Source organism: Odocoileus virginianus, chromosome 11 (assembly GCF_023699985.2).
Source record: "Odocoileus virginianus isolate 20LAN1187 ecotype Illinois chromosome 11, Ovbor_1.2, whole genome shotgun sequence".
In the NCBI taxonomy this organism is placed as follows: Eukaryota; Metazoa; Chordata; class Mammalia; order Artiodactyla; family Cervidae; genus Odocoileus; species Odocoileus virginianus.
The window spans coordinates 6,842,914-6,856,856 of NC_069684.1; the positions used below are offsets into that span (position 1 = coordinate 6,842,914).

Genomic DNA, 13,943 nt, shown 5'->3' on the forward strand with positions numbered 1-13,943 from the left:
CGCTGATGGTAAAGAAACTGCCTGCCAATACAGGAGATGCAAGAGATGGGGGTTCGATCCTGGCTCAGGAAGATCCCCTAGAGGAGGGCTTGGCAACCCACGTCAGTTTTCTTGCCTGGAGACTCCCATGGACAGAGGAACCCGGCAGGTTACAATCCATAGGGTCTCAAAGGGTCGAACATGACTGAAGCGGCTTAACACACACACACACAAAGCAGGTAAAGAAAGTCTTGAAACACTTCCCTATTTTGTGCTACCCGCCTGCTGGGAAAATTTACAAGCTCCCCAGTTCCTACTGCAGCAAGCCATGGTTTTCCCTAATCTGGCCTGGCCTGTCACCTCCAACTTCATTTCTCAGGGTTCCCAACACACCTTCTCTATTCCAGAAAGGCCTAATGGCTGTATTTTTCTCCTGTCCTCTCCCATACCAAGCTCTTTCCACGTTTCACCTTGGGTCACACCATGTTCACCACCTCAAGGGCCCTGCCTTGGATGTACATCCTTCAGGATCAAGAGCCATGTCCGTCCTCCTCTGAAGCCCTGGCTCCTGCAGTCCAGACAGACTTTCCCATCTTTCTCTAACAATTACACCTCACCACGAATTACTCTAGTTCATGGCGTGAAACAAGGCTTCCAGCCTGTACTGTAAGCCCCCAGTGATCAGGGCCATATCTGTTAACTCTCTGGGTCCCTTAGTATCTAGAAAGTACTGTTCACACGGCAAGTGTCTGAGGACACTTAGAGATGGATGGATAAGAGGCTCGGGGGACAGGGAGCCTCTGTGGGGGTGGCCTCATAAAGGAAAGGTTCCGAGAGGAGGTGGTTTCTGTGCAAAGTTTAGAGTCAAAGAATAGTAACAGCCCTCTGACACTGGGCCAGGAGTGAGGAACGGGGTATCAGTAAACTTTTATTTCTGTAAAATGCCAGATAGTAAGTGTTTTAGGCTTCGCTGGCCATATCGTTTCCATGGCAACTACTCAATCTGCCCGTCGCAGCATGGATGCAGTATAGCCCATAGCTGAATGAATGGGCGTGTCTGTGTCACAGAGAGACTTTACTTAAAAAGCAGGCGATTTGTAGGTTTGGTCCACAGGCTATAGGTTGCCCACCCAGCTCGAAAGCAAGTTTCTAAAGCATAGTAACACTAGTGTTAATTGCTCAGTCATGTTCAACTTTTTGAGACCACACAGACTGCAGCCTGGCAGGCTCCTCTGTCCATGGAATTCTCCAGCAAAAATACTGGAGTGGGTAGCCATTTTCTTCTCCAGGGGATCTTCCTGACCCGGGGATCAAACCCGGGTCTCCTGCTTTGCAGGCAGATTCTTTACCATCTGAGCTACCTAGGAAGCCCTTCTAAAGCATAGGCCCCCTATGACCTGTCCAGGGGGTTCCAGTCCCTGACTCAGGGAACTCCAGGCAGCTTACCCTGGATGCCCAGCCCCTGCCCAACCCCTGACGGAGTCCCCATCGCCACCACTAGCCAGATGTCCCCTCCACATCCACAGGATTAACGGAAATACAGCCCTGCACCGGGACATCTACCCATCAGTCAGCCTCCAGATCCAGAAGAACTTCGCCAAGAGCAAGTGGAGGGTGAGTTGTCCTCTCCAGGAGGCGAGCGGGCCGTCTGGGCCCTGGAGGCTGGGCTGGGGCAGCTGGGGCGGGGGGGCTTTCCTTGGGGTTCTCCCAGCAGACGCTAGAGCTCCCTGGACCCTTCTGTGAAATGAGAGGTGTGCACGTTGGTTTCAAGCGTCCACGGGGCAGAGGGAAGGCTGGAGGCTGTCTGGGGTGGAAACGGTCAGAGATGGGTCTCGTGTCTCCCCAGCAAGCCTTCAACGCAGCGGCCGTGGTCCACCACATGCGGAAGCTCCACATGAACCTGCACAGCCCGGGGGTCCGGCCGGAGGTGGAGAACAGGCCACCCATCCCTGCAGCCTCGAGACCCACCTCCCCGGAGATCACCATCACCGAGACTCCAGCCGCCCCGGGCCCGAGCACGGCCGTCCCCACGCCGACCCGGCTGCCCTGCCGGCACGGCCCCCAGCCCGCGGCCCCCGGGGGCAGGTCCCTCAACTGCCTGGTCAATGGGTCCCTCCGCATCAGCAGCAGCTTGGTGCCGATGCAGCAGGGGCCCCTGGCCGTCGGGCCCTGTGGCTGCTGCTCCAGCTGCACGAACGTCGGGACCAAAGCGAGCGCGTCCTACTGCTCCGAGCCCACGCTCCTCAAAAAGGCCAACAAAAAACAGTACGTATTTCCAGCCACAGGCTCAGCCCTGCTCAACCTGGCGCTGAAAGAACTCAGGGCAAGGGAGCGAAAAGAAAGAGACCCGGGAGCCTCTCCCACTCGGAAGCAGCTGCATGGTGTAGAAAAGCTCTAGAAGTCAGGGGTTGAGGGAGGTGCTCCCAGCCCGGTCCCCACCCCTCTCCAGCTATGTGGCCACCGACATGTCTGCCTGTACCGCTGTCTCTAGCTCGCCTGTCTGTGAAATGGTCTGATTGGACGTGTCCGCCTGTACCTCTGTCTCTAGCTCGCGTGTCTGTGAAATGGTCTGATTGGACGTGTCCGCCTGTACCTCTGTCTCTAGCTCGCCTGTCTGTGAAATGGTCTGATTGGACGTGTCCGCCTGTACCGCTGTCTCTAGCTCGCCTGTCTGTGGAATGGTCTGATTGGACGTGTCCGCCTGTACCGCTGTCTCTAGCTCGCCTGTCTGTGGAATGGTCTGATTGGACGTGTCCGCCTCTACCTCTGTCTCTAGCTCACGTGTCTGTGGAATGGTCTGATTGGACGTGTCCGCCTCTACCTCTGTCTCTAGCTAACCTGTCTGTGGAATGGTCTGATTGGACGTGTCCGCCTGTACCGCTGTCTCTAGCTCGCCTGTCTGTGGAATGGTCTGATTGGACGTGTCCGCCTGTACCACTGTCTCTAGCTCGCGTGTCTGTGAAATGGTCTGATTGGACGTGTCCGCCTCTACCTCTGTCTCTAGCTCGCGTATCTGTGGAATGGTCTGATTGGACGTGTCCGCCTGTACCTCTGTCTCTAGCTCGCCTGTCTGTGGAATGGTCTGATTGGACGTGTCCGCCTGTACCTCTGTCTCTAGCTCGCGTGTCTGTGGAATGGTCTGATTGGACGTGTCCGCCTGTACCTCTGTCTCTAGCTCGCCTGTCTGTGGAATGGTCTGATTGGACGTGTCCGCCTGTACCGCTGTCTCTAGCTCGCGTGTCTGTGAAATGGTCTGATTGGACGTGTCCGCCTCTACCTCTGTCTCTAGCTCGCGTGTCTGTGGAATGGTCTGATTGGACGTGTCCGTCTCTACCTCTGTCTCTAGCTCACGTGTCTGTGGAATGGTCTGATTGGACGTGTCCGCCTGTACCTCTGTCTCTAGCTCTCATGTCTGTAAAATGGTTTGATTGGGTCACACCTGCTCTGTCTACCCCACAGGAAAAGTGAAAGTCGCTCAGTCGTGTCTGACTCTTTGCGACCCCATGGGCGGTAGCCTGTTGGGCTCCTCTGTCCATGGGATTCTCCAGGCCAGAATACCAGAGTGGGTACCCATTCTCTTCTCCAGGGAGTCTCCCCATCCTACGGATTGAACCCTGCATTGCAGGCAAATTCTTTGCCTTCTGAACCACCAGGGAAGCCTTACAGTGTTGCTGTCAGAGTTTAGTGAGGCATCAGGGACTATAAACGCCTGCAGGAAAGTGGATACATGCGAGTGGCGGGCAGTAGATTCCAGGGGCACTGTGTTTTGGGAGGACTGGGGGCTTGGTTATCTCATCCGTTTCCTCTGTAAAGGTTTACACTTTCTGCACCTCATGAAGGGAGGTCTGAGTGACTGTCACAGGCATAGCCCTTCTTCCTTCCCCAAACACTCCACAGCCTGCTGCAACATTTCCTTTCCAGAAACTTCAAATCAGAAGTGATGGTGCCAGTGAAAGCCGGCGGCAGCTCCCACTGCCGGGTGGGGCAGACTGGAGTCTGTCTCATCATGTGATCCCCGGGGCCCGCGTCTGTCTCACTACAGTTTTCAGGTGAGGGGACTAGAGGGAGGAAGGCTGCAAGCTCACGGGACAGCCCTGCCCCGGAGTCTCCACAATGGGGGACAAGGGGTCCTAGAGGCAGCAGCACCCCCCAACCCCAGCCCTCAACCCCTTTCCTCTGCAGGAGAGATACACAACTCTTCTCCACCCTTCCAGACCTGGAGTCTACCCTGAGGTGGGAGGGACAGCAAGCAAACCAAGACCTGATCGGACGCAGCAGCCGGCTGCCGCCCAGGGCAGAGCCTCCCCGAAGGCCCGGGAGTGAGCCTCGGGCGTGAGCCCCGGGCGCGGTGGAGCTTCGGGAAGCTGCGGGCAGGAGGAGCAGCATCCTCGCGGGCCTGCCTACTCCGTGCCCCCCACCCCGACACGCCCGCCCGCCAGGGTGGCTCTGCGCAGGGTGCGTAGATAGCTCGTGCCCAGGTCTGTGTCGTCGTGAAAAGCTTAATGGGCTGGCCCATCTGTGTTGCCATCTCCGAGCAAAGCCATATGGAGCAGCTACCCAGCCTCCCCACTCAGCACACACTCACTCCTGCCTCTCCTTGATGGAGAGGCCTGCCCATCTGCATGAGTGACAGGCAGCATCGTGAGCTCTCGGAGTTCACCTCCCAACTCCCTAACTCCGGGACGGCTCCCAGCCCTCTGCACTTCTGATCCACCTATGCCTCCAGCCCTGTCCAAAAGCAGTACCACACCCTCCAAGATGCAGCAGAAAGAAACCCACCACCAGGTACTGTAAGCGCTTCTTATCCTGGCTGGATGCCCCCCCCACACACACGCACACACACACACACACACACACACACACACACACACACATTCAATTAAGTAAAAATTGGAAGTTGACTGTTGCCCTTTCAGCCAGTCATTCAAATCCTGCTTCTGCTCCCTCTCTCCCTGAAAACCAGGCACATTGTTCTCGTCCCGGCCCTGTTCTCTTGTTCTCCGGCCCTCTGGCTTCCTGCTCTGTGTTGTGCTGAATAAAATGGACATATTTTTCTCTATGAGGCTTCTTTCGGTCCTTCTCTAAGTCACAAGCAGCTCGGGGGCTTCTGGGCCCTGCAGAGTGGAAGATGCATGAGAGTTGGAGGTCAGGCCGGACTCGGGAGGGCAGGAGCTCTGGGGGTGGGCCCGGTGCCTCGTGTCGTGAGCTACACACATCAACTCAGCTTCCTGTCCAGCAGCCCCTTGGAGGTAGGCACCATTGGAACCCGGACAGCCCGGCCCCAGCATCCTCCTAATGCCCGTAACATGAACATGGGTCTGAGGCCCCGCTCAGCCCTGCCGGCCACATCTGTGACCCTGGTGAGTCCCCGAGCCTCTGGTGCCTTGGTTTCCTCACCTATCAAGTGGGAACAACAGTGCCACCCATGGCAGAAGATAATGCACACACTCCCTGAATAATTACTGTGATCAATAACGACCAAGAAGTTACTGTAGATAAAATGCCAGCATGGTGCCTAGACCACAGTTAACACACAAATATCCATGCCATTCGCATATCTGCCAACACAAACACACACGCACACCCGTTTACAGCTTCTTTTTAAAATCCCAAGAGACACAAAGTCTAGTCTTAGTTCTGCCTCTCGGAGCTATGTGATTTCAAACAACTTCCTCCCCGTGTCTGGGTTTCTATTTCTTCATCTACAAATGAGAAACTGGATGGTTGTTCAAAGATGGAAATGGCTCCTCTGGCCTCTCAAGGAAGGAGTTCAACCAGTTCCTGGAGCAGGGGGGCCCCGTCTCCCCACGTCTGGGTGGTGCCTCAGGTAGACTGGGCAGACGGGGTCAGCTGGTGCTTCATACACCACCAGGCCTTGGGCTTGAGCAGGGAGCACGCAGGGACCCCAGACCGGAGACAGAAACAAGTGAGAAAGCTTTACGTCACAGGGAGACAGAAAAGTTCCCCTCTTTGGACCTCCAGGCTCCTTTCCCAAGATTTTTATTGGACTTTTCCCTTGTGCATCATTTTTAGTTACAACTCTGAGGGACCCAGGCCTTCAGCCTCAGTGGAGAAAGAAGGGCCAAGACACTGCCCAGCCAAGCACCCCGCACTAGAGAGCTGCTGGTCAGTGATGCAGGCCCGCCTCCACGGTCCCCGTCCCCCAGCTGTAGCCGCCCCACCGGCCCCAACTCAGCTGGACCCCAGAGGGGGTGGTCCCCGCTGTGCTTTAGGCTGCATAAGAGTCCCCTGGAGCTGGAACGTATGGCCAGCCAGCCGGGCCCGGGAGCAGAGAGGGCAGACGCGGAGGCGGCGGGCCGGGTCCCGCATCACTTGCAGGTGGCGTAGTAGAGCACGCGCCCGTTGATGTGGTTCCGAATCTGCTCCACGCGCTGCTCCAGCCCCGTCAGGTCCGCCGAGCGGAGCATGATGGCCTGGCTCCCCCGAAGCAGCTCTGACTCCATGTCTGAGGGCCGAGGGAACAGCCGGAGCAGGGAGAGGAGCCGGTGAGATGCCCCGGGACTCCCAACCCTTCCATCCCCTCCCACCCACCTGGAGCTGCACCTGCCAGAGAAACCACCTCCACCCCGAGGGAAGCCTGGCCCCCAAGGCAGCTCTCCCCAGCCCCCTCTCCCACTTTTAAAGAAACCAGGCTGGGGCTGGGCCCGGGGGTCCCCCTGCCCCTACACTTCTCCTCGGCTCTAGGCGGAGCGGTCCCAGGCCGATGAGGGAGGTCCCTGGCACCAAGGTTAGACACTCGCTGCGGTGGACCGGTCAGCCACCATCCCACCAGCGATCCTGGTGAGCGCCAGGGCAAAAGAGCTGGAAGGCTGAATTCCTCCCCATTTTCTCTCCCTGACATTCCGGATACACCTAGTCCTGCCCCGCTGGTCCATTCCGCGTCCCACCCCCCAGGTTATGTGTGGAGGATGTGAAGGACTCCGAAGGGATCTGGTCCAGCCTGTCCCTCCTGTCGTCCTAGGCAGCTTGGCATTCACGGGAGCTGGTACCCAGCCTCAGACTCAACTTCCCAGAGCAGGGCGGCAGTGGGGGTCACTGCCTCACAAGTCTCCATCCTCAGGCAGTCCTCATTACAAAGTCTTCTCATTAAGCTAGAATCTGAGCACATCTTGCTTCCATCCCGTGGTCCCAGGTCTGTCTCCTGAGTTGCTAAGACTCGATCTGCTATGCCTCCTATGTGGCAGTCCTTCACATGTCTGAGCCTCGTCTTCCCCAGAGGAAACCGCCCTAGTTCCTTCCTCCACACCTCACCGGATACAATCACCAGGACTTCCCTACTTCCCAACTCTGCTCACCCCTGCCCTGACCCCCGATGTGCACTGGTTTGTCAATATTTCTTCTGGAGATGAACTGGCCTCCACTGAACCCCACGTCCCAGGTAAGATTATCAGTGGAGTGTATCAGGGGTTATTACCAGGTTGACAGTCAGCCAGTAGGCCCCCATATGGACCTATGGGCCGTAATAAAATAGTGACATTTTAATAGCTGCTGCTCTCTCCCTCCGTTCTCGTTCCTAGGGGCTCCCTATGCATGATCTTCCCCATAACTCTGCAATTAAAGGTAAATTCCAGCAAGCAGGTAAATGCTCGCTTCACTGAGTTATTTTCTGGCTGGTAGGTAGGTGAAGGGCACACCAGTTACAAAATATTTTTAATATCACCCTTGAGCCATTACTCCCATTATTTTGGCTGCTTCGTGTTTATAAGCTCTTCTGTCAGGAGCAAGGCACTTCAGGCTTATATCAAAATTCCTGGATCTTTTTCAGGTGAGTAACAATTTGTATGAGTTTATTACTTACCAGTTATAAAGTTTTTAGCTACATTAGCCGCCTGAGTAGCCGGGCCTTACCTGAGCTATACTTGTGAGTCCAGACAATGCCAGATTAAGAGAGAATGTTTCTCTTTACTTAAATGTTATCCTGTTAGTTTCAGCCCATCCTTCTGAGACTTAGAACGCTAGTTCTGTTATCCAGTGTATTTGCTACCTGTCATTTTCAGATTTGATTAGCAAAATCTTTGTCTTCACACAGAACAGTGATGGACAAGGTCAGGGCAGGCCCGGACCCAGGGCTGGGCTCCTCCATCTGGGTCAGCTCCTCCCGCTTCAGGTGCGGCTGACCATGGCCTCCAATCCACTCACTGTCGACTCACCAGCCCACCTTTCTCCATTCTGTCCGTCTGGCTAGCCACACAGATTTTTGTCAAAAGCTTTCTCCAAAATTCAAAGAAACTCTGGCTGTGGCATTCACAGGGCACCCCAGGGCCGTGACCCTGTCATCGCATCTTAAGAGACTGAGCCTGGAGGCCCCTGTTCTCTCTGGGGAGCCTCGGAACGCTTTCGAAAGCTCCTTTCATTATGACTTGCTGGATGCTTTCCTACTGCCCCCAGGGCCGTCTATCCCCCTCCTCCCGGCGTGCGGGTCAGCTGTGGGCACCAGCCACGTGGCTCCACGCTCCTTCTCTCCCACCGGTTTTGTCCTCGTCAACCCTCCTCTCCAGGAGGGTGGTCCTGCCCACATCCTCTAGTTCCTCCCTACCCACCCTGTCCTGACGCCCGTCCTCTTCCTCACAGTCTCATCCTTCCACCTCAAATCTGATCTTTTTTTTCTTTTTTGAACACTACCATCACTGAACATTTCTCTCTGACATTATGTATCCTCTGAGCCCCTCGCGCGCCTATTATTCAGGCTTTCATCACAGACCTCATTGTGCTGTTAAATACAGTTTCATGAAGCTAATGGCCAACAGGAAAAATGGCCCCTCTATGGATTGCAAGCTTCTCGAAGGCAGGCCTAGTTTTGCGAACATCACCACATTCCTCACAGCCCCGTTCTAGGCCTTGTTCCTGTTAGGTGCTCGGGAAATCCCAATTGCTCTCACTCCCCTAGCATTGCTAGCTCCAAAGGGTGGGCCTCAGAAACCCTGGGTTGGCAGCAGCCTTCAGGGATGTCCCGCGGTCCAAGGCCCTGGACCACTGTCTCACCTCTCATCCTGTCCATCATTGCCATGGTCTCTCCAAACAGTTCCTCCGCCTCCGTCTTGACGCTCAGAATTCGGGTGCCCTGTTCTCCCAGCATGGAGCTTTGATCCAACCGGTCCTTCAACTCAGCATATTTTTGCTTTACTCTCTCAAATCCCTGATAAAAGGAAAAACTATTTCTGCAGCACCATCATCCAAAGTCTTAAAGGCCTTTGGCTAAAGGAGTTGATATCACCTACATCCAGACACGGGGATGAGGTGCCTTTTAATATCCCCCATGGGGTGGGTCTGCTCTATAAAAGCCCCTGGGCCACAAACTGCACCTTAACTTCTGTACTTCCCTCCACCCACAGTGCCTGTCGCTTCCCAGCTCACCACCAGCACAGAGCCAGATACACGGCTGTCACTTAACAGCGTGCTTGGCAACTTGGCCGTTGTACCGGGACCACCGGTACCCTGGAGACATTGAGAATGGCTCTCTGACCTTCTCTCTGATCTAATTCTGACAGTGATGGGACTCAGGCTGTGCTAAATCAAGAGTGCCTGCCTGAGCTGGGAAGCCACAGACAGAGGATAAGCTCTGGATCGGGTGTCAAGAGCCCTGCTTTGTAGACAAGTGTTATGCCTGGACAAAATCCACTTCGTCTGTGAAAGGTGAGGAACTGGACTGGCTGTTTCCAACATCCCCAAAGTGGCTCCACCAAGAGCAGCCAAGGATGCAAGAATCCAGAAGCTCTCCCCGACCCCGGATATATTTCAGAGTAACTGGTACTTAAAGTGCTTTGAGGGGGCTTCCCAGGTGATGTTAGTGGTAAAAAAAAAAAAAAAAAAAACCTGCTTGACAATGCAAGAGATGTAAGAGACAGGTTCGATTTCTGGGTCAGGGAGATCCCCTGGAGGAGGGCATGGCAAGCCACTCCAGTATTCTTGCCTGGAGAATCTCCAAGGACAGAGGAGCCCGGCAGGCTACAGCCCATGGGGTCGCACAGAGTCGGACAGGACTGAAGCGACCACGCCCATGTAAGGTGCTCTGGAGCCGTGGCCTCATCAAGCGTACAGAGAGCCCTCCTGCTCCCACGGACAGGGCTCTCTCCGCTCTCTCCGTACCTCCTGGGCGCTCAGCGCCTGCTTGCTGGCCTCCTCTGCCAGCTGCTGGGCCTGGGCTGCCTGGTCCTGCTGCTGCCTAGCCCGGCGGCCAAGCTCCTCCATCCGCGCTCGGAAGCCCCCCAGCTGCTCCAACATGCTGGTCACCAGTCTTTTTGCTGGTCCTAGTACCTGCTGAACCTTTGTGGAAAAAGAGAGACCTGGAGCTTGGGGTGGGTCTCATAGGCAGCGACCTTCGGTCTTCTTTCCTCCAATTCATTGGGCCACAAAAACTCCCTCCAATCAAGGCATCACTATCACCTCCATCCAATCCCCTAACTGCCCCCAGCATGCAAGCCTCCCAGCCTTCACCAGCTCAGCTGACCGCCCCGCCTACTCCTGCCAGAGCTCAGAGGCCACCCCTGCTTCCGCATCAGCCATGAGGCCCGAAAACTAAAAGCTCGAAGCCAGGCCCAAGGCTTGTAGCTCCTGCTTCTTTAGGGCCCCATCTCAGCTCCTAGCCAGGTCCCTTCCTGACATCGTCTCTGCCTCGCGCCCGGGTCTGAACATCCATTCCCCAACGTGGGTAGGGGGAAGCTGTGATGCCTACCTCAGCAACCCTGTCCTGGATGAGACGCAGGGAGCGGCGGGTGCCCCGCATGGTGTCCTGGGCCTCCTGCAGCGCCAGCGTGCCCTGCCGCAGGGCCCCCAGGACGTCCTCCACCTGGCCCTCCACTGCGTGGGCCTGGCTCCTGGGGCGGGGCGGGCACAAGGGACGGCGGAGAATTCACTCAGTGGAGAGCGAAGGAAGGTGCTCTCCAGCCCCAGACGGCACCCTTTCCAGCCAAGGCAAGAGGCCGAGTACTAACTCGGTAGCAGCTTTTCCATCCCAGGAGCCCAGCAAACCCCCTCCCCGTGCCAGGTGGAAGAACATCCTTGGAAGGTGGAAACCATGCCTTTTTACTGCTGTCTCTTCTGGGGACCCGCGCAGCACACTGCAGGGGCCCAGGCCATGATTACGGCTGAGTTTAATAAAGCGGGCTTTTCCCCAACCACTTGATGAAAGTCAAAGAGGACAGTGAAAAAGTTGGCTTAAAGCTCAACATTCAGAAAACTAAGATCATGGCATCCAGTCCCATCACTTCATGGCAAATAGATGGGGAAACAGTGACAGGCTTTATTTGGGGAGGGGCTCCAAAATCACCGCAGATGGTAACTGCAGCCATGAAATTAAAAGACGCTTATTCCTTGGAAGAAAAGTTATGACCAACCTAGAAAGCATATTAAAAAGCAGAGACTACTTTGCCAACACAGGCCCATCTAGTCAAGGCTATGGTTTTTCCAGTAGTCATGTATGGAAGTGAGAGTTGGACTATAAAGAAAGCTGAGCACCAAAGAATTGATGCTTTTGAACTGTGATGTTGGAGAAGACTCTTGAGAGTCCTTTGGACTGCAAGGAGATCCAACCAGTCAATCCTAAAGGAGATCAGTCCTGAATATTCATTGGAAGGACTGATGTTGAAGCTGAAACTCCAATATTTTGACCACCTGATGTGAAGAACTGACTCACTGGAAAAGACCCTGATACTGGAAAGATTGAAGGCGGGAGGAGAAGGGGACGAAAGAGGATGAGATGGTTGGATGTCATCACTGACTCAATGGACATGGGTTTGGGTGGACTCCGGGAGTTGGTGATGGACAGGGAGGCCTGGTGTGCTGCAGTCCATGGGGTCCCAAAGAGTTGGACATGACCAAACAACTGAACTAAACTGAACTTCCCCAACCACAAGATCTGAGGCGGCCCTTGGGGACAGTTTCCAGTATGGAAAGCGGGGCCATGCTGAGTGAACCTGAACCTGGACGCTGGGTATCACTTGACCATCTGCCACCACAGTCAGCACCCCTCCTGTCTCCCAGCCCTCAGCATCCCTCTGATTTACAGAGGTTCCTCTCTTGCTTCCAGCAACACAGCCGGGGAGCAAAACCCCAGCCCGGTCCTGGGAGGAGAGTTCAGGGCACTGGGTCATACCTGGCTCGCTCGGCCTCAGCCTGCAACCTGCGAGCCCGAGCGATGTCCTGCTTGGTCTGGGACAGCACCAGGTCCACGTTGGGGAGCCTGGCCGCGATGGCCTGGATCTCGTTCATCTTCCGCAGGACTGTGGCTGAGTCGGTGGGCAGCCACAGGGCCAGCACCGCCTCGCTGACCTCCTGGATGGTGGCCGTGTCGGTGTCGGGGTCTGGAAGACAAGCCACCCATTGGACTGGGGGAGCCCAGCCACGTTCCCCCAAGGTCAGAGGCCTCTCCCAGGCCCAGCGGCACCCGTGGCATCTCCGTCTAGCCTGCCCACAGAGCTGCCGCCCTCCCCTCCCAGGCACCCTGCTCTGAGGGTTTCCGGGCACCCTGCCGAGGGAGGAGGGGCGTTGGCACAGCTGTGGCAACTATGTGGCATCGCAGGAAGTTGCAGGCTGGGGAGGAGGAGGCGGTGCCAGGCAGCTGGCCCCGAACAATGCCTGGAGCGCAGACATAAGCAGCCCTGGGCTGAGGACGCCAGCCAGGAACCGGAACTGCTTCCTTGGCAATAAGACCCCTGCCACGTGCCCCCTCCACCTCGGGCCAGAGTGCTCATTTGTGCAAAGGCGGGTCAAGGTCATCAGGACTTTGCTCACATGTCAGCTTCTGAGGGAGGTGGGCCCCGGCCATCCGATCGAGGGTGGCAATCTGCACCCTCTGCCAACGTTCCCTCTCCTTGTTCTCAGCTTCATCATTCTCCCGAACGTTTATCACCACCCACACGCCAAACAGTTAATTCGTTTGTCGGGTTTTCCGTCGGACTCCCCACTAGAACATGAGCAATGTGAGGACGGGACGGGCATTCGGCCCCAGCTACAGCCCAGGCCTGAGCACGGTGCCTGGCACTCGGAGGCACTCTGTGTACAGCGAATGAGCGGCTGAAGGGGCTCCAGACCCAGGCTTCCCCTTTCCTACTCAAGCCAACGGGGCCAAGTTAGCTAGCTTCTCTGCGCTCAGTCTCCCGATCTGTGAAAGGAGCTGATAGGAAATAATTATCAGGAATTTCACAAACCACTTCCGGGTCAGAGAGTAAGATCAGACTTACTCTGATGCAGAGGTGCAGAGGTGGTGTCTCCTTCCCTGTGGTCAATCTACAGATTCCACCGGTACCGCCGTGGGAAGGAAGTGGGCATCGCCTATCCAGAAGGTTTGCCCTGTGACTGGAACTTTTCTGGGGGCCCCAGGTCTAGCCTTATTCTGCAATCGAAGGGGCCCCAGATCTAGACTTATTCTACAATCAAAAGCTTCCTCGCCAGGTGGTTACACAGGTCCCAGACTGAGTCCCCTCCCCGTGCCAGGGGGAAGGACATCCCTAGAAGGTAGAAACCATGCCTCTTTTCTACTGGGTTCTTACGGGGCCAGAAGCACACCGCAGGAGCCCAGGGCATGACTGTGGCTGTTTAATCAAGTGAGCTTTTCCCCGACCACCTCTTTCACAAGGACCTCCCAGTAAAGACCATTAACTGCTCGCCTAACTCAGAGTCTTACTCTCAAAACACAGCTTAGACATGCCTTCCCAGAAAGCCTCCCACGGCGAGCACACCCCCCCCACCTAGTGCCTGCCCTTCCTTCGTTCCTCCTCACTTCTGCTGCGCCTGAGGGCTTGGTCTGAGTCACACAGTTTCGTGGGCTTCTGAGTCTCAGGGTGGGCTCAGCAAACCTTCACTGCTCTGAGCAGCAGGACGTGGGGCGCAGAGGCTGCGAACCAGATTGGACGTGGTCCCTGCCCTCGTGGAGCTAGGAATCCAGCGGGATAAGGGAGCACAACCCTGGGTGACGGGGCCAAGCACCAGGTGTGAGGGTTGCACCT

The 13,943-nt window shown here is 56.0% G+C and overlaps 2 protein-coding genes across 16 annotated transcripts in view; one reads left to right on the forward strand and one right to left on the reverse strand.

Annotated features, from left to right (window-relative positions):
• The window catches only part of CAMK1G (calcium/calmodulin dependent protein kinase IG), a 31,778-nt gene extending 26,740 nt beyond the window's left edge, over positions 1–5,038 (forward strand). For 3 of the 4 annotated variants that reach the window (XM_070473874.1, XM_070473871.1, XM_070473873.1), the window contains exons 10-13: positions 1,506–1,593; positions 1,826–2,244; positions 3,901–4,028; positions 4,162–5,038. In XM_070473874.1, coding sequence (XP_070329975.1) covers positions 1,506–1,593; positions 1,826–2,244; positions 3,901–3,991 — 598 coding nt within the window. In that variant the 3' untranslated portion in view covers positions 3,992–4,028; positions 4,162–5,038. The remainder of the gene's footprint in view (positions 1–1,505; positions 1,594–1,825; positions 2,245–3,900; positions 4,029–4,161) is intronic. The other variant, XM_070473872.1, reaches the window with a different exon arrangement.
• A 925-nt stretch (positions 5,039–5,963) lies between these two features.
• Positions 5,964–13,943, reverse strand: part of LAMB3 (laminin subunit beta 3) — a 126,833-nt gene continuing 118,853 nt past the window's right edge. For all 12 annotated transcript variants that reach the window (XM_070473860.1, XM_070473858.1, XM_070473863.1 and 9 more), the window contains 5 exons: positions 12,092–12,299; positions 10,673–10,814; positions 10,087–10,263; positions 8,983–9,136; positions 5,964–6,445 (listed from right to left, as the gene is read on the reverse strand). In XM_070473860.1, coding sequence (XP_070329961.1) covers positions 6,309–6,445; positions 8,983–9,136; positions 10,087–10,263; positions 10,673–10,814; positions 12,092–12,299 — 818 coding nt within the window. In that variant the 3' untranslated portion in view covers positions 5,964–6,308. The remainder of the gene's footprint in view (positions 6,446–8,982; positions 9,137–10,086; positions 10,264–10,672; positions 10,815–12,091; positions 12,300–13,943) is intronic.